The sequence below is a fragment of the Carassius carassius genome, chromosome 49, assembly GCF_963082965.1.
Source record: "Carassius carassius chromosome 49, fCarCar2.1, whole genome shotgun sequence".
In the NCBI taxonomy this organism is placed as follows: Eukaryota; Metazoa; Chordata; class Actinopteri; order Cypriniformes; family Cyprinidae; genus Carassius; species Carassius carassius.
The window spans coordinates 18,632,563-18,655,545 of record NC_081803.1 but is presented as its reverse complement, the minus strand read 5'-3'; the positions used below and the strand labels follow the sequence as shown (position 1 = coordinate 18,655,545).

At 37.2% G+C, this 22,983-nt stretch overlaps 1 protein-coding gene across 3 annotated transcripts; it reads left to right on the top strand.

The window, feature by feature from the left end:
• Nucleotides 1–408: 408 nt before the first annotated feature.
• On the top strand, nt 409–22,619 carry LOC132132659 (lysine-specific demethylase 2B-like). 3 transcript variants are annotated; one of them, XM_059545119.1, is made up of 17 exons: nt 409–564; nt 1,273–1,379; nt 4,347–4,440; nt 5,507–5,660; nt 6,237–6,352; nt 10,451–10,568; nt 12,370–12,737; nt 13,305–13,391; nt 17,888–18,139; nt 18,231–18,374; nt 18,531–18,617; nt 18,786–19,073; nt 19,161–19,978; nt 20,285–20,448; nt 20,843–21,004; nt 21,180–21,398; nt 21,628–22,619. In XM_059545119.1, exons 1-17 carry the CDS (start codon nt 409–411, stop codon nt 21,807–21,809), a joined length of 3,516 nt encoding a protein of 1,171 aa, XP_059401102.1. In that variant the 3' UTR covers nt 21,810–22,619. The 3 variants fall into 3 exon arrangements, with proteins under 3 accessions (XP_059401102.1, XP_059401104.1, XP_059401105.1); XM_059545121.1 differs by lacking the exons at nt 409–564; nt 1,273–1,379 and adding an exon at nt 2,080–2,302 and having other exon boundaries at nt 21,628–22,616; XM_059545122.1 differs by lacking the exons at nt 409–564; nt 1,273–1,379; nt 4,347–4,440 and having other exon boundaries at nt 5,520–5,728; nt 21,628–22,612.
• Nucleotides 22,620–22,983: the final 364 nt, after the last annotated feature.

Genomic DNA, 22,983 nt, shown 5'->3' with positions numbered 1-22,983 from the left:
GTATTATTAAACTAAACACATGCACCATGTCTGTTCTGTGTGCTGGTATTTTGAAGAGTACATATGCACTAGTTTATCTGGCTGATCAAATTGATGTTGTTGTGCACATACATACAGTCCTTATTAGGCTTGAGGAATAACGTAAGCACTGTAAGCCTCGTATATACTCGCATATTTATAGCCTGTACATTGAATTTATGATGTTGGTAAATAACTTTGAAATTATCTTTGTATTAAGAGGGTAATGAATACAAAACAGTGAGGCATTTTTTATTGGCTGTACATTTTAGAAAATAAAGATTCCAAGCAAAACGTTGGTTACTTCTTGTAATGGAGAGGAGTAGCCTATTGAGTGGAAAGTGTTTGTCTCTGCATGGATGTTCAGGCAGCAGGTGAGCTGTTGACGTGATGGACGTTAGTACGCAGAAGGGCTCAGAGATGAGCATGGCACAGTTTGTCCGCTACTTTGAGACGCCTGAGGATGAACGTGACAAGCTGTTCAACGTCATCAGCCTGGAGTTCAGTCACACCAAACTGGAGAATTTGATCAAGAGACCAACTGTGGTAAGAAACATGGTAGATTTTTTTTGGTTCATTTGTCACTTTTCAACATTAATTTGTGCAGTTTCCATTAAAACATTATTTAAAATGACATTTTTAAGGAAAATCTTACTTGTGACTGCAATCTTTTCTTCAAAGTATCATATATGTCAGTAATTGAGTAGATGAGAGCAGGGACACTAGTAATGCTTTACTTAATAAATGAATTGGTAATATCAAGTCAAATAAATTAGTAATAATTTATGGCCCAATGATATTTGCGAATGCAATTCAATCTTAATATCTTCATGCAATTTTTGGGTATTTTATTTACCAAAAAAATAAAAAAAATAATAATAATTCACATTTGTCTCTCAATTAAAAGTTATATAAAAGTTCACGTTTAGTAGAAATATAATTTTTTTTGATGAATATTTGAAATAAAGATAATATACAAATATTAGCTGAAGAGCTTATTTTAGTTAGTTGCCAAGTCAGTATTTCTAATTGTTTTTTTAGTTTAAGTTGAGTCACTAAAATTACTAACTGAAAATAAATCAAACTAAATCTGTAATAAATATAAATTAAACCTAAATTATAATATTTAAATTAAACCAGAACTAATAAAAATGACAAAAGCACATAACAGAATTACTATCAATTTAAAAGGAATTACTATGAAACAAAGTATAAAAATAAGAATAATTTGAATGTATCTCTGATTGTCTTTAGGTGGATCTGGTGGATTGGGTGGACAATATGTGGCCGCGGCATCTTAAACAGGAACAAACCGAAGCCACAAATGTCATGTCCGAGATGAAATATCCCAAAGTTCAGAGGTAATATTTTAGTACATTTTTGGAAAACATTTAGGAATAGACCTTTTTTCAAATATTGAAATATTGACGCATTGGTTATTACAATTTAAAAAAATAAAATTGAATGTACATTTATTTCATTATACTTTGTGTTATATTATCTTTGTATTAAATAACAGTTAAATACTAGTTTTTGTAATACAGAGGCTGAGGGAGTGATGGAAAATTAGACATTTTTCTCTCTTCTGGCTAACGTAATCAATCGCTCAATATTTTTCCTCTTTTGTAAAGTAACATAAATGCTATTGTGGATTTTTTTTTTCTGTTAGTATAAGAGCAAATGGGAAATCTATTATTATTATTTTTTTTTGAGTGTGTCCTGAGAAATCACAGGCTCTCTGACGAGTTATCATTATTATTTTTGCAATTTTACGTGCATATTTCAATGCCCGTAAAGGTTTTGTTGCTCCAGTTTCCCTTCAGAAAGTATCTTGGCTTTCTGACATCGCTCAGAGCTTGTTGAGTCAATCTGAAAACTCTTCTCTGACATCCTGCGTCAGTCAAAGATGAGGTCTGCTCATTTCCCACAGTCCCTTGTTTTGCTGCACATTTCTTTGGCCTGCAGCTGGCTGTGACTCCATCAAGTTGCTAGGCAGCACACTCCTAATGCGGAGAAGAGGCGGATCTTCACAGGCTGCTGCAGTATCCCAGTGAATCCTCCTCAGCCAATCAGAATATCACATAGCAGTATTTTCTGCACAGTAAAGCCAACTCTCTCTCTTTCTCTATCTCACTTTCCCTTTGACTCCCGACTCTCTGTATTCATTGAGCTCTTTATAAAGGAAGAATTGAGCGCTAAAAGTCACTTCTGTTGTCCTCTTTTGAATTACATGGGCAGATGTCACAATGGAAAAGTGCTTCAAATGGGGATGAACATTTTCTGGGTATGTGTCTTTCATTTCACTAAAAACTATGGTGCGAAAATTTAAAGAATCCTTTAGAGGTTCCATTACGGTTTGGTATAGTTTTCTCAACTTTCTTTGATAGTTCTATGAAAGCATGGCCAGTAATTTGTGGTCATTCCACTTATGGTTATGCGGTCTGGTGAAATACATGTTTGTTAGGGCTGCATGTGTGTTCTGAAATGTTATAAGCTCACCAAGCATGTTTGTGCAAATCAAGGTTCTAGTTGTGTTTTGGCTGCTTTGGTGCATCACTTACTGCTCTGTGGGATGGATGACACGGGCTTCAACAGTCACCGTTTTAGTTCCTAAATACACAGTTTGAGTTATCTATGTTCATATAACAGAATTATTGATTGCATTTCTTTCTTATTTGGTGTCGTTATACATGTATACCGTTATAGAACATGAAATTCTGCTCAAGTAGCCAGAAAATGCAATTCTGCACAAAAATAAGATAGGAGATCTGAACACCCATAAATACAGAGTCAGATTTAAATATAATATTATTTAAATATCATTTATATTATTATTATTTTTGTTTTTTAGTTTTGTTTTTATATTATGACTTTTTTTCAAATAATGTTTTATTAATGCTAAATTTATTTTTATTAACTTTTACTATTTAAAAAAATTTAATTTCTAATAATGTTACACAAGATGCATTTTTTATAATGTTGCACATATTTTTGAAATAAGTAATATATTAAATTATATTTAAATTCTTATATTATCAAAATTCTATTAATGTTTTACATGGGGTAACGTTAACATCAATGGTATACATTTTTTAGAAATTAAAAATGTAAATACTTCATAATGTTATGTTCATAATATTTTCAAATTCATTTTTATTTTTTATAAAATTGTATTCATATATTTTTTAAATATGTTTTTTATTAATATAAAAAATCTATTAATATAAATGTTTTATATCAATAGTCAAAGTAATTATGTCATGACCTCAGTGATAATATAAAGTGTTTTAATCCATAAAAAGGGTCATTATTACTGCATTATTAGGCCTTTTGTGAGGGTACTATGTAGTCACTGATTATTTATTCATAACCTTTCATCGAAGAGCTCCAATTATAGGATGTAACCTCTGCAGGTTCAGGTTGCAAGGTATTATCCTAGTGTTACCTGCTGCAGCCTGCAGTTAATGAGTCGAAGAATGATTTTGCCTTGTTTGCATTATGGAAACCATCTGGAATCCAAGTGCTCAATGTGCTTTTTTGTTGATGCTGTGGCATGATGTCATCTCCAGTGACATCATCTGACATTTACACTGCCAGAACTTCAGCTGGCACAGTTTGAATGCAAAACATACAAAACATGCAAAACCGTCTGTTAATAACATTTCCAATCATTGTGAAATCCTTCCTCTGGTGACCCTAAATTTAGAAGTCTCGTTTCTCAGGCCCTCAACCATCTGGGCTTGCCTAAATTGATGCCTAATCATTTTTTAGTTCACGACGCCCTGCGGTGAGTGATGCCTTTTGCTCATTACAGCTAACGGATTTCTTCACTTTCTTCTTCTCCTGGCTCAGTGGGACAGATTTTAACCAGACACTGAGGCAATTTAGGGTTTGATTAATTTTGCTCCTTGCTAAATGCTGTGGATGACAAATGCATAAGCCGCAAATAGCTTCCATCCCTGTTCTGGTGCTGAGATGGTTTTATCTCAAACAAACCAATGTCAATGACTATCGTTTTGTATGTTCTGAGAAAGAAATTAGCTTTGATTTAATGCTGTAACAATTCTTTTTGTTGCTGAAATCATAATATTTTGCTGAGCTTTGATAATGCTGTTGATCGAGAAGGGGAAATTCCACTCTATATGGTTTTGAAGGAAATATTCATTTTGAGTTGGGAGTTGAACATTTCCATGGTGTGGTTACTCCCAGTTGCACATACAATCTTTTTTGTCAGGACTTAGAAACCGCATTAAGATTTATCATTCTTCTCTATTTATGCAGATGTTGGAAATCACCTTTGTACTTTCCCTGTTTCGCTCTTTCTGTAGATACTGTCTGATGAGTGTAAAAGGCTGTTTCACTGACTTTCACATCGACTTTGGCGGCACATCGGTGTGGTACCATGTCTTCAAAGGAAGGAAGGTAAGTGTTTGGGAGTAAGTGGTGCTTTTACTATTAATATTATTGGCCATTCTTGGGGTAGGGGTTTGTTTATGCTATTACTTTGAAAGCTATTATGATTTTCTGCAGCATTGTCTTTGCTTGTGATCTGTAAAGATCGGGTATCTAGAGACACTGTAAATGAATCTCTTCCATGTTTGCATAGTTGCATTGCCGCTGGGGCTGCAGCGTCAGCAGAAATGCTGCTTGTGTATGTGTGTGTGTGTGTGTGTGTGTTAGGTGGAGGGAATCAAATAATATTCACTCTGAAAGGTCAAACAAGTGGTGGCTTGTGCAAGAAAGATGAGTGACACATGTATGACTGAAGGAACTTCTAGGAAGAGTTGTAGGAGTAAAGCCTGTTATGTAATCCTCCTGCTTTCACAAGAGAATTGAACCAATTTATCTTACATCGAAATTGTAAGGTTATCAGCTTACTAATTTTTTGTCATACAACATACACTGGGGTCCAAATTAATACATATAATACATATTTTGGTAACACTTTACAATAAACCTTCTTAGTTTATTCTTAGAAATCATAGATAATGTTAATCGCAACATGTACTAATACATTTTTAAAATCAAAACATATGTTAATATTTTTTAATAAACCTAAACTAACAATGAACAGGTGTATTTTTATTAACTAACATTAACAAATATTCATAAATACTTTAACAAAGGTATTGGTCATTCTTAGTTGATTTTTATTTTTAGTTGATTAGCATTTTTATTATTTAATACAATTTTGTATTATAGATTCTATCAAGAATTGAAGTGAAAAAGTCTCAGTTGCCACCTAGAAATCTTCACAAGTACAGAATCTCCCTAAGTTTGTCCTATTGTTTCTTTGATTTAATGTTAACGTTTAATGTCCTACAACTTTGTAAACTTCATAATGGACCACACTGTCTGCTCGGGAATAAATTGGAGAGATAAATAACTTCCTCATAAAGGATGAATGCTGACACGAGTTTGTGAATCATTCATTTCAAAGAAGAAAAATCATATCCCAGTTTAGAATCACACCTGCATTTCTCTTCAGGTCTTCTGGCTGATTCCTCCAAGCCCACACAATCTGTCTCTGTATGGGGACTGGGTTCTGTCAGGCAAACAGAGTGATATCTTCCTGGGTGACCGTTCAGACAGCTGCCAGCGAGTAGAGCTGAAACAGGGCTACACGTTCTTCATCCCTTCAGGTGACGCACTGAGCTTGAGTGCATATATAAAAGGAAAACTGAAAAGGGATGGCAGTGGCAGTGCCAAGGTCAGGTTTGATTCCCACCAGGGAATGCATGAACTGATGAAATGTCTACCTTTTATCCAGTGATGAAAGCGTCTGCCGAATGCTGAATTGTAAATGTAAATTCTGTTCTTGTTTACTCCCCTTCATTTTGTTTTCTGTAAAGCACAAAAGGAGAAATTCTGAAGAACCTTTAAGAAACTCTTTCCAATGCAACAACAGTTCTTGGTCATTGATTATATTTGTCAAGCAAACAAGCACAATTAAAGCCACCCCTATGACATTTGTGCTGCATTCCATGATTTATATACATAAGTCATTTAACAGCTTTGTGTGAGGAACAGACTGAAATATAAGGAATTATTCCACTGAAATGTCATTCTTGTTTGTGCTTGGATTCAAGAAAATAGCAGCAGGTTTGACTTTAGTGACTTGCATAAGATTAAGAATGGAGAATGAAATTATGAGAGCAGGGTACAGTTTCTTTCCTGAAGTTGAGCATTTGTATTTTTGCTCTTGTGTGTGTGTGTAGGTTGGATCCATGCCGTCTACACTCCAGAAGACACCCTGGTGTTTGGCGGGAATATTCTACACAGTTTTAACATTCCCATGCAGCTCACTGTCTACGAAATTGAGAACAGAACAAAGGTAAAGCATTTATTTGAAAATATAGATAGTTTGATGATTTATCAGTCAGCATTTAAGGATCTGTCTTTTTAATTTGATGCATGTAGAAGGGAATTCTGATTAATGTGCATCTTTCTGAATTTGTTTTCATTAATAATATTTTTGAGCATATAGTACAAAGTGCTGGGTAGATTAGGCCTACTTACAAAATGTAGTCCGTTACTGTTTCCAAATTATGTGACAACTGTTGTAGGCTTTAATGGAATCCATTACATTTCACATTTTAAATAATTTAATCAGACTACTTTTTGATTACTTTTGACCTAACTCATTCATTACATTGTTTTAAATAGGATAATGTTGTATCATATTAATATAAAAAATATAAAGAGAAAGAAGATAGAATCTTGTCTTTATTAACAACATGAAGTGCATTAAACTTTACATTACATCAATTGGGGTTTGTGAAGAAACTGCAGGGGGTTTGTGAGTTTAATTAAAAGCTAATAAATTATATAAATAATTTGATCAAAATAAGCACTTACTAAAAAAGATTAAATGTTTTTTGTTTACCTGCATGCCATGTGACCAATAACCAATGCCAGAGAACCATAAACATGTAATTGTCATACTTAATTTATTAACTTAATACCTTAAAACCTCAAGAAAGAGTTTAAGAAAAAAAGTTTGAGAATAACTGCATTATATGTAACAGTACTCTGATTACGATTATTAAAAAATGTAATATAATCTAATTACAACTACTTAATTTTTAGAATGTGATTATATAAACCAGATTTTATGTAATCAGATCTGTTTAAGCTACTACTAAATATTTGTAGAAACGCAATTTTCTGTAAAGTTGCTTTGTAATAATTTGTATTGTAAAAGGCGCTATACAAATAAACTTGAATTGAATTAAGAATGCCGTTTATATTGAGACTTGAGTATTGAGTACTTGATGCTATTGATATGGTTTCAGTCTTTTGAGACAAAAAGGACCATCTTTTCCCTGTAGCACCACCAGAAGCTCACCAGAGTGTGATCCTAAACTGCATAAATTTGAGAGGAGGACTGGGGTTAAAACAAGATTTCTGATTGGCTCGGATGTTGACTGGAAAAAGGCTGTTTTAGCGACAGCATTGGACACCTTTGAAGTGTTGTGACATTTCAAAGTGACAAATCAGTTATGGTCGCTCACTTCATGCTATCAAAAGCTCCAGGACACTTTGATGTGCTTTGCAGGGCTTAGAGCTGGTGGGCCGGGCTATTTTTATATTTGCTAGACAGAGCAGCCAGAAAAGAAGACAGATCGTGGCTGTGTTGTTCCAGGGGCTGCATTATTGCAGTGCTCTAAATTTAGCGCTGGCTGAAGGAGGTATGAGGGAATGAGAGCACAAGCCCTCCATAACTCTGAGAATGTGAGTTTCCTCCCTGGAGAGGAGCCGGAATGGAAAGATATGTGCATGAGAAGCATCTTAGACATGTTGTCGTTTCTCTCATACTGCAAGAGCCATCTATTATGAAGCCAGTTATATTAGTTTTTTATGTAGGCTTTAGGTTCAACTTTATAGTAAGATTTAATTTCTTAACATTAGTCAATGCATTAGGTATCACAAACTTAAAATGTAGGTTAACGCTAATTTGTAATCAGAGCCGGACAGTAACGGAGTACATTTACTTGAGTACAGTACTTAAGTACAATTTTGAGGGATCTGTACTTTACTCAAGTATCATTTTTGGGGAGTACTCATGACTTTACTCGAGTACATTTGAGAGGCAAATATTGTACTCTTTACTCCGCTACATTTCTATCCATAACCGTAAGTACACGTTACTTCTTCGGCCTCGTCCACACGGAGACGGAGCATACCTCAGTCCGATCTTTTTTTCCTCTCGTCTCAAGAAATATCCGCGTCCACATTAAACCACAAAACGTTGTAGTATAACGTTACATGCCAGACAAGCATGTGGCGCTGTAATTCTGCCACAGAGATACACTTAAAACGGAGAAGAAATGGACTATGCTCATAAACCTTGCGCGTAACGTGGTACACAAACGAACATGGAACAATACATTTATTAATCAGTGTTAATGTAAGTTATTAAAAAGACAATCGTTCAGTGTTTTTGTTGCGGTTACGTGACGTAGCGGTGGCTGACTAGGGGCGAGACGTGGGCTGATGACGTCATTGTTTCAGAAACGGGATTCTCTGTCAAAACAAAAACACAAAGGCGGCGTTTTGAAATTTATCCTCTCTGGGAACTGGTTTCAAAAAACATCGATTTCACTTTTCCAAAACGCCGGATCAGTGTGGACGAAACGCCTATCCGATAAAGAATTTGTGCGTATTCACAGAAACGCGTCTCCGTGTGGAAGGAAAAAAAGAAACATCTCGGAAACCCTCAACTTGTTGTTTCCCTCTCAAACGTGATTGGATTGTGCAGGCGCCAGTGATTGGGACAGCCTATCAGCAATCACCTTCAGCTTTCCGCCAAAGACTTCATGACATTTGATTGAATTGAAGTAGGCTACACACACACACACAAACACACACACACACACACACACACACAGAGTTGTCACACATAGATTGTGTGTGTGAGAATGGTGTTATTTAGCTGAAAGTATTTTCTCCTGCCTTTGCCTGTATGTCAATGTGAGAGGAAAGGGCTTAATACTGTCACTCAAATGAGCTGAATTTTTTTTCCCTTCTTTGTACACTGACCTAAACACAGCTGATTTTCTTTAATCATTATTATTTTCTCTTCTATGCTGCGTCTACACGGTCAGGTTCAGAGGTGTGTCAGAACATTGCTATATTGCCTTCTTTGCTGGTTTAGGTTTATTGATTTGATGAAAAACAGAGAAACTCACATGTACACACAATTGTTAGCTGAATTTTCTTTTCTGATATTACACATTAATGTAAGCTGAGCATTTTCTTTGATGTTCTTGAGTATGCGGTGTGTTTAACACAGACAGGTTCAAATGTGGGTGCAAAAAATCCATTAAAACTCTAGCAGAGGTTTGTCAGAGGGTTGCCATTGTGCTATTGCCTTGTGGGCAAGTGAAAAATGTTAAATAAAGCAAGATGAAAATGACTTGATTTTACTTTCAATTCCTTTTACATTCTCCAAGGTATTAACATTAACATTTTTCATAACTCCATGCAGGACGTTTCTGTACATAAATGTAAGCACTGTGGCAGTAGTAATGCAATATTTAGAAAATGTACTCTTGTACTCATGATACTCAAGTACTTTTAAAAACAAGTACTTCGGTACTTTTACTTAAGTACACAACTGACTGTAGTACTTTTACTTATACTTGAGTAAAATTTTGCAAGGGGTATCTGTACTTTTACTCAAGTAATGAAACTGTGTACTCTGTCCACCTGTTTATAATGTAATTGTTATTCATAATATGTTAATTCATGGTAATTTATACAAATTGAAATCTTAACAATTTATTAGTTTTTGTAGAAGTTAGGGCTTCAAGATTAAATAAAACCATAATCACAAAATGGTTTAGTGCTATTATCAAATCAAATTAAATAAATTAAATCAATATACCTGCCGCACATCACACTGAAGCATGGTACGGTTTAAAAAAATATTATATAATTTCAATAATGATTTTTTAAAATGATTTACAAAGATATTACCATATTAAAATTTGCTATTTTTTTAGTAGCAATAATACTAATATTTTATAATTTTAATTTTATTTTAATGATGGTAAAAAAAAAAAAAAAAAAATATATATATATATATATATATATATATATATATATATATATATATATATATATATATATATATATATATATATAATTTAAAATGATAAAATAAATATAATATTACTACTACTACTACTACTACTACAAAAAAGACAAATACATTTTTTTTTTAAATAATAATAATACAAATTTATGACTTTATTATTATTATTATTAAAAAATCATGCTGCTCTAGTAGAAATTAGCATTAACCAAGATCAATAACTGATATAAAATCCAATGTTAGTTGCATTATCTAGTGTTAACAAAAATAACCTTACTGTGAAGTGTTCCAAGGTTTGTTATAGAGTGTTAATTCATTGCATATCGGTTTTAGGTGCACTCCAAATTCCGCTACCCTTTCTTCTATGAGATGTGCTGGTATGTGTTGGAGAGGTATGTGAACTGCTTGACCAGACGTTCGTACATGAGCCTGGAGTTTGGCATTCACGCTGGTGAGTTGGCTAAACTGACAGCAATTTGCAGTGACAAACGTAATCAGAAGTAATTTTTAAGTGACGGACAGCGTTAGCAAAGTTCAAGTTTATGCAAATGTGATCTGCCAACTATTAACGGGTGTGCTGATGTGAAGCTTGCGCAACCCACCGCCTGTTACAGAATTTTCGGCTTACAACCAAAAGAACAGCAACTTGGTGACATTCTGCAAATGAATCAAAGAAAACTCTCTTTATAATCATTTAAAAAGTTGATATATCAGTTCATTGCAATCTCACAAAGATCTGTTATACCACAATGATTATATGCACAATGAATCTTTCATAATATTTACACTTCGTGTGTTTTAATGAAAAGATTCGTAATTTCAGCACTGCACAGGAACCAAAGTCCCTTTAAAGCAAGTCATTTCACTTGGCGGATTTCTCATGATCTCATAAATGTCTTTTTGCTCACATAGCATTACAATGCTTTTTCAGGCTAGACCTGCCAGTGCTTATGTGCACTCCTTAAGCATGTGTCTCAGAACACTTGCTGTTTCTATAGCAGCCGGGAATTCTAACAGCAGCTGCAGTGAGTCAGTGACTTTACCAATTAGTGTTTGCCTCTTATTCAGAAGGTGGGGCTTCCTTCAATAGAGCGGCCATATTGAGCTTTGCATTTTAACCCATTCTAAATTATAGGAGTGGCACGTCTTTGGAATTCTCATGTACTAAGACCTTCAGACTGAAGGCCTGGAATTCATACAACTTTCATTGGCCAAGGCCCACCCATGAGGCCGTTTGACCAACATGTCAAACAACCAATTACGTACAGTTCATTTCGTTCATCATCACGTTTCGTGGTGTGGAAATGATGCCACAATAACAGACTGAGTAAAACTCTGACACATTTTAAAGATTCTATGCTGCAAACTTTAAATATTTCATATATTTTTGAGAATTCAGCGTTTAGTTGATCCTGATAAGGGCTCGACGTCACAGTTGTAAACAACGGCTTTCTTCTTTCGTGAAGGGGTTTGGCATCACGGTATCTTTGTTTTCAGGTGGAATGTTAAAGAATGTGACGTGCGTCTCGTGGAAATCCTGTAGAATTTAACCAATCCAATGACGACTTTGACACTCCTGAAGTGTTTCCACTTTTGAGTCCCATATGCATCAGATGTTTAGCCAACGGTCCATGGGTGTGACGTCTGAGGCTGAGAATATGTCTTGGGTATTCTATAGTCTTTGCAGGAGGAACTTTAACATATCTGAATGGCCATTGCATTCCAGAAATCAACAGATATGTCTGTGATTGGCTACATTTCTCAAAACTGCAAACACGTTACAAATGGAAACTCTGCCTATGCTTGCACCTGTTAATTGTTTTTATTTTATATTAGTTGTTCTTGTTGCTTTTCTGCAATAGATGAATAACAATTTATTTGTTTTTAGATATTTCATGTTGAGATATTTCCATTTTGCGGGAGTGCCTTGAATCATTTTACTCTCCCGGATCCCGCACACACACAAGTCTCTTCCTGCCCATAAAGTCCTTCGAAACGATCCATAAATTTGTATTGAAGAGGGTTTATAAATATCCATTTTAATCACTCTTACTGAACTCAACCAGTAGTGAGCCAATCTACTAAGTGAGACATTTTTTGCATTTCCAATCTCAGAAAGTACATGCAAGTTCCCATGTTTCCTTATTTCAGTCATACCACTCATCAAGATGATTTCTAGGATTGCTCAAGGCCTCATCTGGTCTTTGTGTCATTTTTGGTAATTCTTGTTTTCTCTTCTGATTTTTATTTAGCAGACCCCAAGCTTGTAACTGAGAGTCTCATCTCTGCTCCTCGGCTGGATATGGAGGAGGACTTGTGTGATTCACGGTTAGAGAGGACAGAGGGGACAACACAGCCCTCCTCAGCTGTCCCTCCCTATCAGACCTTCAAATCCCCGGCCAATGCTTCTGAAGACAGTTTCAAGTCGCTGGCTTCTGAGTGTCCCAAGACTCCATCTGGTTCACCTGGAATAGAACATTCCGGCAAATGGACCCACTTGACAGAGTTTGAGTTGAGTGGACTCAAGGCCTTGGTGGAGAAGCTGGAATCCCTTCCAGAGACAAAGAGATGCGTTCCAGAGGGCATCGAGGATCCACAAGCACTGCTTGATGACGTGAAGGTCTTTATGAACTGAACTGACATCATGATTGCTGCTGCCTGACTCCATTTTCTTTTCATAAGGAATAGTAAATGGAAGTAAGCACCTTCTGGGTGGTGCGGTGTAGTTGCAGACCTAGACTTGTAGGTTCAGGTAGTAGGTTCATTGCAATGCACTTAAAGTAAGGCTGTCGTTGCAGTAACTTACAGTGACATTGTGCATTGCTACACCAAGTCAAGTCTTCAACATTAAAAACATGCACAAGATTTTAAAACAAATCAGTACATCTCTTTTTACTAACCCTAAATCTGAAATATACAGTTATCTGTTTTATTTAAATTCATATGCTTATTTGTAGGCAATTATTTGATTCTATATCTCAAATATGTCTTAAAATATATTATATATATTCAATTTATTATATATTAAAGCACAAAATATTAGCATGTTATATTTTCACAAACTAAAACTATTCACAATGTAATTCATTTTCATCATTATCAAAATAAATAAAATACAATAAAAATTGTGTCTGAACTTTTATTTTATGTTGTTTTCAATGTAGTTTTTTGTCTGCTTCTTGAACAGGTTGTGCTGAAGGAACATGCAGATGACAGTCCACAGTTGGCCATCACTGGTTCTCCTATTGTATGCTGGCCAAAGAAGACAGGCAAGGTATGAATGTTTATGCAGAGTGATTAGAAACTTTAGTATGTGGCTGAGTAAGATTGTTTAACCTATTTTAAGGTCATTAATTTGATTTACATATTGCAATGTCATTGATTAATTATACTTTAGTGTAAGACAGATAAGGACCAAAACAAACAAGGTTTTTCTGTCTCCATTCCTCCCTAATTTCTCCCCTTTAAATTCATAGTTGATGTTAAAATTAAGAATACGTTTATATGAATTTAGTTTACAAAGCCCTTTTTTGTTGTTGTATTAGCAAAATAGTTGTGTTGTGAGGTAGATTCAGTGGAAATATTATGCAATATCTTTATTTGCAAAGACAAATCAGAACTTTGTATTAGTATTTCACTGGAATGATGAATCAGCTTCACACACAAGGGAAGTGTTGCCAGTCCCCCAAAATTAGACCTGACCAATCACATGCAAATCTGGGTTTATAGACTTGTTTTGGTTTATTTCCCTATTGACTGTGACGCACATGATTGGATGTTGGCTTGTCTTGATTACTAAAAGCCCAGCAGCTGAATTTTTGCCTCCATTGTGTCTGTCTTTTGTGATTAAATACCATCTGTTCTTATACTGCCCCAATAGGCCTCTCTTCTATACCCCATGACCCTGTTTGAACACTTCTGTTCTGCATGCTTGCTTCCTAGTGGTTGTGTCCAAGCTGTGTTGGTGCATATTAAAGAGCCTGTTTTGCATATTGCACATCCATTGGCTCTGCCGCTCTCCTCTCCCCTCCCACTTCTTGGAAGTCCCCCCTGTTGCATATTCATGAGCATGTCTTGCTCTAGCCTGTGTGCTCTGATGGCTAAGGAACAGAAGGGAGGGATGTGCCGTCTCGCAGCCAGTAGCAAGCTGGAGCTGCAGCCATGTCAGTTTGCTAAGCGCTGAGAGGACTCTAAGAGCCATGGCCATGTCGCTGATCGCTGACGAGGAGGATTATGAGAACTCGGATGCTGAGCAGGTAGTAACGTTGAGCCGGACCCATGGGTCCTTAGACTTAAGAACAGAAGATGCAATAGGTTGCATGTAGCAGCTATTTGTCCATATTTACAAGTGTAACTGAAGTACATGTGATTAGTGAGCTGTCAGAAATGTTTATGGTGACCGCTAAAAACTACATATGACTAACACATGAGTTCAGTTTTGAGCCTGGTGCTCATTTTGATCCAGTTGACATTGTTTGATGTTTATTTTCCATAGTAAGGTCACATTTTTGCAAGTTTACTCACTGAACTTGAATGACTATCACAGCAGGTTGTTAAAACATGAATCTAAATGTGCATTTCTTGATGCTGTAAGATCTTTTTAGGTACTTTCAGAAGTTGCAGATGAAAGTGAAATCAGTGACACTTCAATTGTGGAAGTTGTGATATTACTATGTGATATGATAGTTATGCTATGTTAGCCACTACAGTCACAGTTGATGTTTTAATGCACACTGCAGTGTTTCAAAGGTGTTTGGGTTCTTTGAATAATTTGCATATGTCTGTATGTGCGGCTGCCCACGTGAGACTCTACCATCGCTTGTTTTATGCTTGCGGTTGGGTGAATCTTTGATTCTCTTCCAGGGAACCCTTTTGTATTCCTCTTCTGTTGAAAACATACAAATGCATTTTGCTCCAAATGCTGTCGCCACTGAGGAAAGGATGTAGCTGCTAGATTAATCATCCATCATTAGGATGAAATCCATTTTTGTGGCTTTTGTAAAAATGTACAAAAGTATGTTTGTCCGATTGTGTAAATTTTTACCTTCACCGCTTGTTCCAGATATTTGTATAGATCATTGTGTTATTCAACTTCCTCAATTTCCAGGATATTTTTAACTGTTTTGGCCACAGCCCAACAAGGGCCTCTTTGAGCCGGTCCTACAAGATGAGTGTATGGGGGAGGGGCGGGACAAAGAACCAACGTGAGTAAAAACAGTTCAGACATGTTCCTGTTGTTAACATATTTAGTCCTGGACCTGTAGTTGTAAATTTGTAGGTGTAAACTGAATCAGACATAATCATAATTAGATCTAGGAAATTAGATCTTACATACACCAATACATCTGGTCTTGGATGCTATTTGACAGTGTATTGGTGTAATATTGGCCTTGGAGATATTGGTAAACCACTATTTAGACCTATAATAAGAAAACACTATAACTTGCTTAGTGACTTTCTTGGGGCCATAGCTAGTTTTTGGTTTCTATCAGTTAATTTCCAATTTTTTGGTCACCTCTTCTTAGGACTGGCCTTGCAACGTCAGCTTTTTTTTTTGTATTGTGATATTATTCGCCTGTGAAAAGGCTTTATTTTGAAGGCCTCATCCAGTTTTGTGTTTAGTGTTAAATATCAAGTGTATCTTCACACCCTACCGATTAAATTTACCCTGCCATTGTCCCTACAGCTGAGTGTAATTTGTGATTTTTATTTTTTAGCTGTTGTTTTTGCAGTATAATTTTAATGAATATTAATTTGGATAATGTTCTTAACAAGTTGGACTATTACATTAAGAGCATCTGGTTTAATGATGGTATCACAAACTAAGTGCTTGAGTCAGTATGTGTATTTTTACCATGGATATGTATTTTTATTTTTTTAAACATACACCTGTACCAGACAGCAAGATTTAAAATCCATGTTTGGCCTTAATATCTACAGTAATCCTGCCTTAGATATCTTCTATCTCTGCAGCGCTTTTTATAAGAATGCAGTCTTTAATTTCTTACTTTGTCAGCAAACTGCTCTAGCGATGTCAAGCAAATCTGTGTATGGTATTAATCTATCATAGCACATGCACACACTCAGATGCTGTGATGGTTGGCTTGGAAAGTTCTTCTTATTTCAGTGGTTTCACAATGAGAAGTTAAACATGTCCTCCCTTTTACAAGATTACATTTTAACAATGTAATCAGTTATTTGACTGTTGATAGGTCTCCTCTGTTTGGCTTCTAAAATCTTCTCTGTATTTATGCTGAACATTTTGAATGATTCAAAAAAGCAAAACTAAGTTGGTTGACTTCTGATTGGAACCTTTGATTTTGAGTGGTGGTCTTGTGGGACCTTTAATGAATTTTCAAGGTCCTGTCATTAAACTGGGTTAAAGCAGCTCTTACAAACACAAACTCATGATGTCCAACACATTAGATTTGGCCTGGAATGTTTTTCCCACTGGCAGCCACATAACTGTCTCTCTCTTCCCCGTCTCTGCTGACCACATGCTTGTATTTGTGCTTCTGTTTTCCTCCATCTCAGTTTCATAACACATCACATCTGAGATGTTGTGAAACAGCAGTTTCTGCTTTCTGATATTTGTGGACAATTTCAAGAACTCAACAGTATGTATATGTCATTTTTTTGTCATTTCATTCATGTAGGAAAAACTCAAATTCTACTACAAGCATCAAATTCAAAGCTCTGTGTTAACAGGATTTTTGACTCTGACTGAAGAGCTAATTTCAACTCTTAGGGGCATAGAAATCCACTAAGGCTGTTTAAAAGCAATGTACCTATTGAGGAGGTTGGGTTGAATTTCCCCCTCTGGCTAATGCGATTGTTCGTGTTTTCCTCTCCATTACTCAAGGTTCCTAATGAGGGTGGAGGCCAAATTCATTTCTCATCAATCACCCTGTGTCCCATGGTGCCGTAGGAAAGTCGTGCTGTGGGTGCTGGGACAGGCATGGCTTTTTCTTGATGTAATGGGGACATGGCAGCCCATGGGATGAGGAATATAGCGGTGCGAAAAATAATTCCCATTGACTTTCTTGAGAGTATATAAGTGTGCATGTATTAAGCTTATGTATGATCTATAGTCTAAGTCCACTGTTGCCTTTTTGGACTGATAGCCAAGAATAACATAAAAGACGAGTAAAAGCTCCATCAAAAAGGAAATGGAATCTATAATGGAAAGTGCTTCACATCAAGGAGATCAGATGACAAACAAACATGCTTATATTCATTCTGATATCCCTGCTACTGCTGCCGTTTCTTCTGTTGCATAACACTGCAAAATAGGTGTTGGAATAACGTTTATGAGAAATGCTGTTATGAATAATGTTTGTTGGCTGGTTTAATGCATGTTCCTGCAGCTATATCCTGACTTATTGTTTTTCAGTTGACTCAAAATGAATAACAACAGGGAATATTCTCCAACTTTACTTGCTTTCTCAAGTTCATGGCTACTGTTCTCCTATTTTTTTTTCTTTAAAGTGCCCTGAGAGCATATAAACAGTTTGAATAACCGTGCATACAACTAAATCTGAACCATATGAACCCACTCTCAGAGTGTGGGGTCTGAAAGTTGATAGGTTTGTGTTTGCATTCCCTTGACTGTGTGGCATTGCATTGCATTACTTTGCATTAAGTCAGCAAGCAGCTCATGAACATATCATATTCATCATGTCCTGGTTTCCAAAAATGTTCAGTTTGCTACATGTCTAACAGGTTGAGAAAAATTTGTTGTATAAATAATTCTGTTTTTCTGTGTTTCAGCCACGGCCGCTTAATCGGCCAAAATCAAAGATGGGTTCGTCTCCATCGGCTGCTCCAGGCTCAACAGCGGGAGGAGTGAAGCTCTCGTCCAGCCGCGGTTCATCTAGTGCTCGGCGCAGACGGACACGCTGCAGGAAGTGTGAGGCATGTACACGCAAAGAGTGTGGGGAGTGCCACTTCTGCAAGGACATGAAGAAGTTTGGTGGACCAGGCCGCATGAAGCAGTCCTGTATCTTGAGACAGTGTATAGCGGTCAGTCTGGGTACTCAACATCAGATATGACCCTTGATCTGCTGATGACATGTCTGGAGGAACTAACTGCCACACTTTCTTTGTTTTGCAGCCTGTTCTACCTCATACTGCTGTGTGTCTGATGTGCGGAGAGGCTGGGAAAGAAGACACTGTAGAGAATGAGGAGGACAAGTTTAACATGATGCTTATGGAGTGCTCTATCTGCAACGAGATCCTCCATCCAGCATGCTTGAAGGTGGTTTTTTCTAAATAGGCCACCAAACAATTGGAAACTGTGATATCTGAGCCATAATGTAATCAACATTTTTTCACATTTAGTCTAATTTTTGACATACAATGTTGTCTGTCTACTGTTCTGTTGAGTAGAAACTTATTCTGTTCTGTTGCTCAGGAGAAGGATTCTGGCGGTGTTGTAAATGATGAGTTGCCAAATTGCTGGGAGTGTCCAAAATGCAGTCATTCTGGAAAGACAGGGAAAGTAAGCATCACTGTCCTACCTAACTTGCTTAAAGGAAAGAAAAAAGCAAAATAATGAAAATGTTGATGACAATATTAACTCTTAAGATAACAAGATATTACATTTCTGATATAATATGTAGTACATATAAACTTGTCTTGTCGTCTTTCACACCTTTTGGTCACAAAGCAAAAAAGAGGCCCAGGGTTTAAGTACGCCTCCAATCTCCCTGGCTCTATGCTCAAAGAGCAGCGAATGAACCGGGACGTAAAGGAAGAGCTGGAATCAAACATGTCTGCAGAGTCCTACACCTCTACTGTTTCACCTGTCATGAAGAAGACGACAGACCGAGAGGACAATCCTTCCTGCAAGTCAGAAGATGCGTTTAAGAAACGTTCTTCCAAATTGGAGGGCAACCCACTCCGCAAGAAGAGAAAACTCTTTGAAAAGGACTCCAATTTCAATGTTAAGAAAAAGGTAGCAAGAACTTGAATAAGTTAAAGCAAATAGATGAAATAATATTTTTTGCAAAGCATGTATTTTGACCCTCTTTTAAATCCACAGAAGAAGTGCTCAAAGCTTGAAGCTCTCTCAACCTCTAATGTCCTGGGACAGATCAAGACAGAAAGAGAGGATGATGAGTATGATGAGGATAACAGACAAGAAATGGAGAGGAGAGCCTTCGGTTTTGTGCCCTCAGAAGAGGAGGATGGAGATGATGAAGGGGAGGAAGAAGAAAAGGAGACAATGAAGGAGAAGAGTAGCCCAGAGGAGAATTTGAAGCTTGAACACAAGACCTCCGCTGCATGGAAAGGTGACCAATCACAGGGCAGTTTTACCAAGGCAGGGCCCAGCAATGACTCGGGTGTTGATGCACAGTTGAGGAACCAGCGAAAAATCAAACGTAAGCCTTGCATGCCCAGCAAAGAACTGAGCAAAGTACTAAGCAAACAACTCAATCAGGAGATCCAGAATACAGATGATCGTCTAGCACATCAAAATGGCAGAGTGGTGAAGACTGAACCAGATAGTGATGGAGAGGACAGAAAACCACTGAAGGATGGAAGCAGCCATCTGAGAGACTGGCTGGGGCCTAAGCGGGAACTAAATGGATCCTTGCGAGAGCAGCTCCCAGTTAGTTGGATCAGGACTACACCTACCCCTGTCATTCGGCCAACACCTTGCCGCTCTCCACCGAAATGTGTTCAGATGGAGCGTCATGTTATTCGCCCCCCTCCGATCAGCCCCCCTCCGGATGGTCTGCCCCTAGATGATGGGAAGAATCATGTCATGCGGAGAGAGGTGTGGATGGCAGTGTTCAGTCACCTCACACACCAAGACCTGTGTGTCTGCATGCGGGTCTGCAAGACCTGGAACAGATGGTACGTCTTCCAGAAGCTAGGAAAGAAAGCATCATAATGTTGTTGCATTTGCACTACATAACATACCTTATACTCCAGTAATACATGAGCATCCTTTTCCTCCATTGGTGCTTTTATTGGTTTATTAACTTGCTCACAGACTTAACCATATCTTTAACCTTTGTCCTGACTAATGAAAACACTGGATTGTGTTTTTACTTTCAATTGTGACTTAGATCCTTGAGGGTTGGGTCTTCCATGTTATGTATGTTCTAAACATGCAAACTCAAGTTTGTAAGATTCAAGTCTTATGTCCACTCTTCTCAGGTGCTGTGATAAAAGACTTTGGACTAAGATCGATCTGAACCGGTGCAAGTCAATCACTCCACTCATGCTGAGCGGCATTATCCGCAGACAGCCGGTCTCCCTGGACCTGAGTTGGACCAACATCTCTAAGAAGCAGCTCAGCTGGCTAATCAACAGATTACCTGGTACAATTACACTTTCACCTAGCAGCTAATTTGTGTAATGGTGGAAACCAGTTTTGTTTCAATGCTTCTCGGGTTCACTGTATAGCTGGATTCCTTTCCAGCTGTTTTGACCTGTGTATCTCCAAATGGTGTAGCTTTTATGTACTTGACTCTCCAGTCTTGTTTCCGGAGATCTATATTCCTACTAAGTTTAGCTATGACCCTGATCAAGTACACCTGAACCAGCTAATTAATATCCTTAGGAACTCTTGATTATTACAAGCAGATATTTTGGAGCAGAATTGAAACTGAGCTCTCAGTAGATCTCCAACAACTGGATTGGGCTCCCCTGATGTATGCAAACTCTACTCGTGTCCAATACTTGCATGACTCCTTTGTTTTGGTTTCATGGCAGGTCTGAGGATTCTGTTGCTGGCAGGGTGTTCGTGGGCAGCTTTATCTGCTTTATGCACATCCAGTTGTCCTTTGCTAAGAACTTTAGATATGCAGTGGGTAGAAGGACTCAAGGACAACCAGATAAGAGACCTACTCTCCCCGCTGACAGACAACAGACCAGGTACAGAATGATAGCATTAATTGCTGTTTATGTACTTTTGACCCATTTAGAAGTTCTTTATCTTCTTGTTTTGCCAATTCATAGCGCCTCCATGTGTACACAAGAAATAGTACAGGCACATTTCTGTCATATTGTTTAAAAATTGACTGTAAAATATGCATTTGCTGTCTCTCAGGTCAGTTGGACAGTAGAAGTAAACTGAGGAATGTGGAGAATCTCTGTCTAGCTGGTCTGGACATCACGGATACGTCCCTGAAGCTGATCATAAAACACATGCCTTCATTGTCCCAACTGGATCTTAGTTACTGTAACCACATCACCGACCAGAGTGTCAACATCCTCACAGCAGCCGGCACCACGACCAGAGATTCTCTCACTCACATCAACCTTTCAGGTATGCAGGTAATACTAAACCCCTCACATAACAGGTTAGACAAGCTAACATACAGTGGAGTGGGCTGGAAAACAAGTATGCATACATTGCGAGTCTGTAGCCTATATATAGGCTTATCTTAATCTGATAAGTTTGCTGTCTTGCTGTTTTATGCATTGCATCTTGAGAAAGGATGATACAAGGCCACTGCCCTAAATCGTCCCTAAATCCCTATTCCTTTCCTCAACAGTTTGTAACAGAGTTACAGACCTGTCGTTGACCTACTTCAAGCGCTGCGGAAACATTTGTCATATCGACCTGCGGTACTGCAAACAGGTGACCAAAGAGGGTTGCGAGCGGTTCATCGCAGAGATGTCCGTCAGCGTGCAGTTCAGACTGATCGAGGAAAAACTACTGAGCAAACTGAGCTAGTCAACAAAGACAGTGACAACTTGACCTAGAACCCAGGGAACTAAAAATCTCACCCTCCATTTTATACACTTTTTCAACACAGGATGGGGTTGAGTGTAACACACTCAACAGAAAACCAGCAAAGACAAAAATGACATTGCTAAACAACACACTCCAAGCAAATGCCTGAATTCATCAACAGAGTTCATCAACAAGGGAAGAAATGTTCATTTCTGGTGGCCAATTCAGCCTTTCAATCTGTTTTTTTTTTGTTTTCAATTAGTTTAGTTGTGCTACTAGGGCAAATGTTTCTTGAAATTTTTACGTTTACAAGTCACAGCTAGCAGACCGTGCCAACGTTAAAATGCTTTTGAAAGGAATGTTTATTCATATTTTGCATTAATGTTGTTATAAAAATGGTTTTATAGTCACACAGTGCAGTGTTGCAGTGACAAAACTGACTGTTATTTTCTTTCTCGGAAAAGAAAAATTCAAAATGCATGTGCTTTTTTCGTTCCCATGCAAACGTTAAGCATCATGCAGTATTAATTTTTGTATCAGAAAGAATTTCACACTTTATGTGCAGTATTAAATGCACTCATATAGACTTTATTGACAGTATTCAGTCAGTACAAAGTTTATTTATTTTTTCTACGCAGTAGGAAGTTAAGCAGATTATATCTATACTAGCTATAGTAACTGTGCAGATGTTTTTGTAATGTTAATTTAAGATATGATGTCTTCTAATGTTATAAGATGTTCTACAGGTACATTCTCTTTACATACGACTAAATAACTTACCTGGGTTTCTTTAATATGTATATATCAGGGGAAACGTATTTGCACTGTTTGACCTGAAAAATACTGATATTTTTTTCAGTAACGATGTTTTGCTTAACGGAATTTTGACTGTGAACAACTTGGTGCACAAAACGACACAAAGCATCGGATTATTATTCATAAATTAAGATCCGTTTCAAGCAATTATGATTTCCCGCCTATCCTTTTGCCGCTCTTTCCCCACACGCTCATGTTAAGACTTATAATTGAGTAAATATAGGACAGCATATAACATACAGACAGACTTACCTCAGCGAATCTGTTTTCTAGAATAATCAGCAACCATATCCGTGTTTTGTGCTGTGAATGAAAAGTTATTTTTTATCTGTTGCGTCTGACTGACTGCGTTGCACTT

What these genes read in the sequence shown, in the direction of transcription:
- LOC132132659 (XM_059545119.1), top strand. Translation starts at nt 409, where the DNA reads ATGGACGTTAGTACGCAGAAGGGCTCAGAGATGAGCATGGCACAGTTT. An exon ending in ATTTCAATGTTAAGAAAAAG is followed by an intron (nt 19,074 to 19,160) that starts GTAGCAAGAACT and finishes TTAAATCCACAG; the next exon opens with AAGAAGTGCTCAAAGCTTGA. An exon ending in GCTGACAGACAACAGACCAG is followed by an intron (nt 21,005 to 21,179) that starts GTACAGAATGAT and finishes GCTGTCTCTCAG; the next exon opens with GTCAGTTGGACAGTAGAAGT.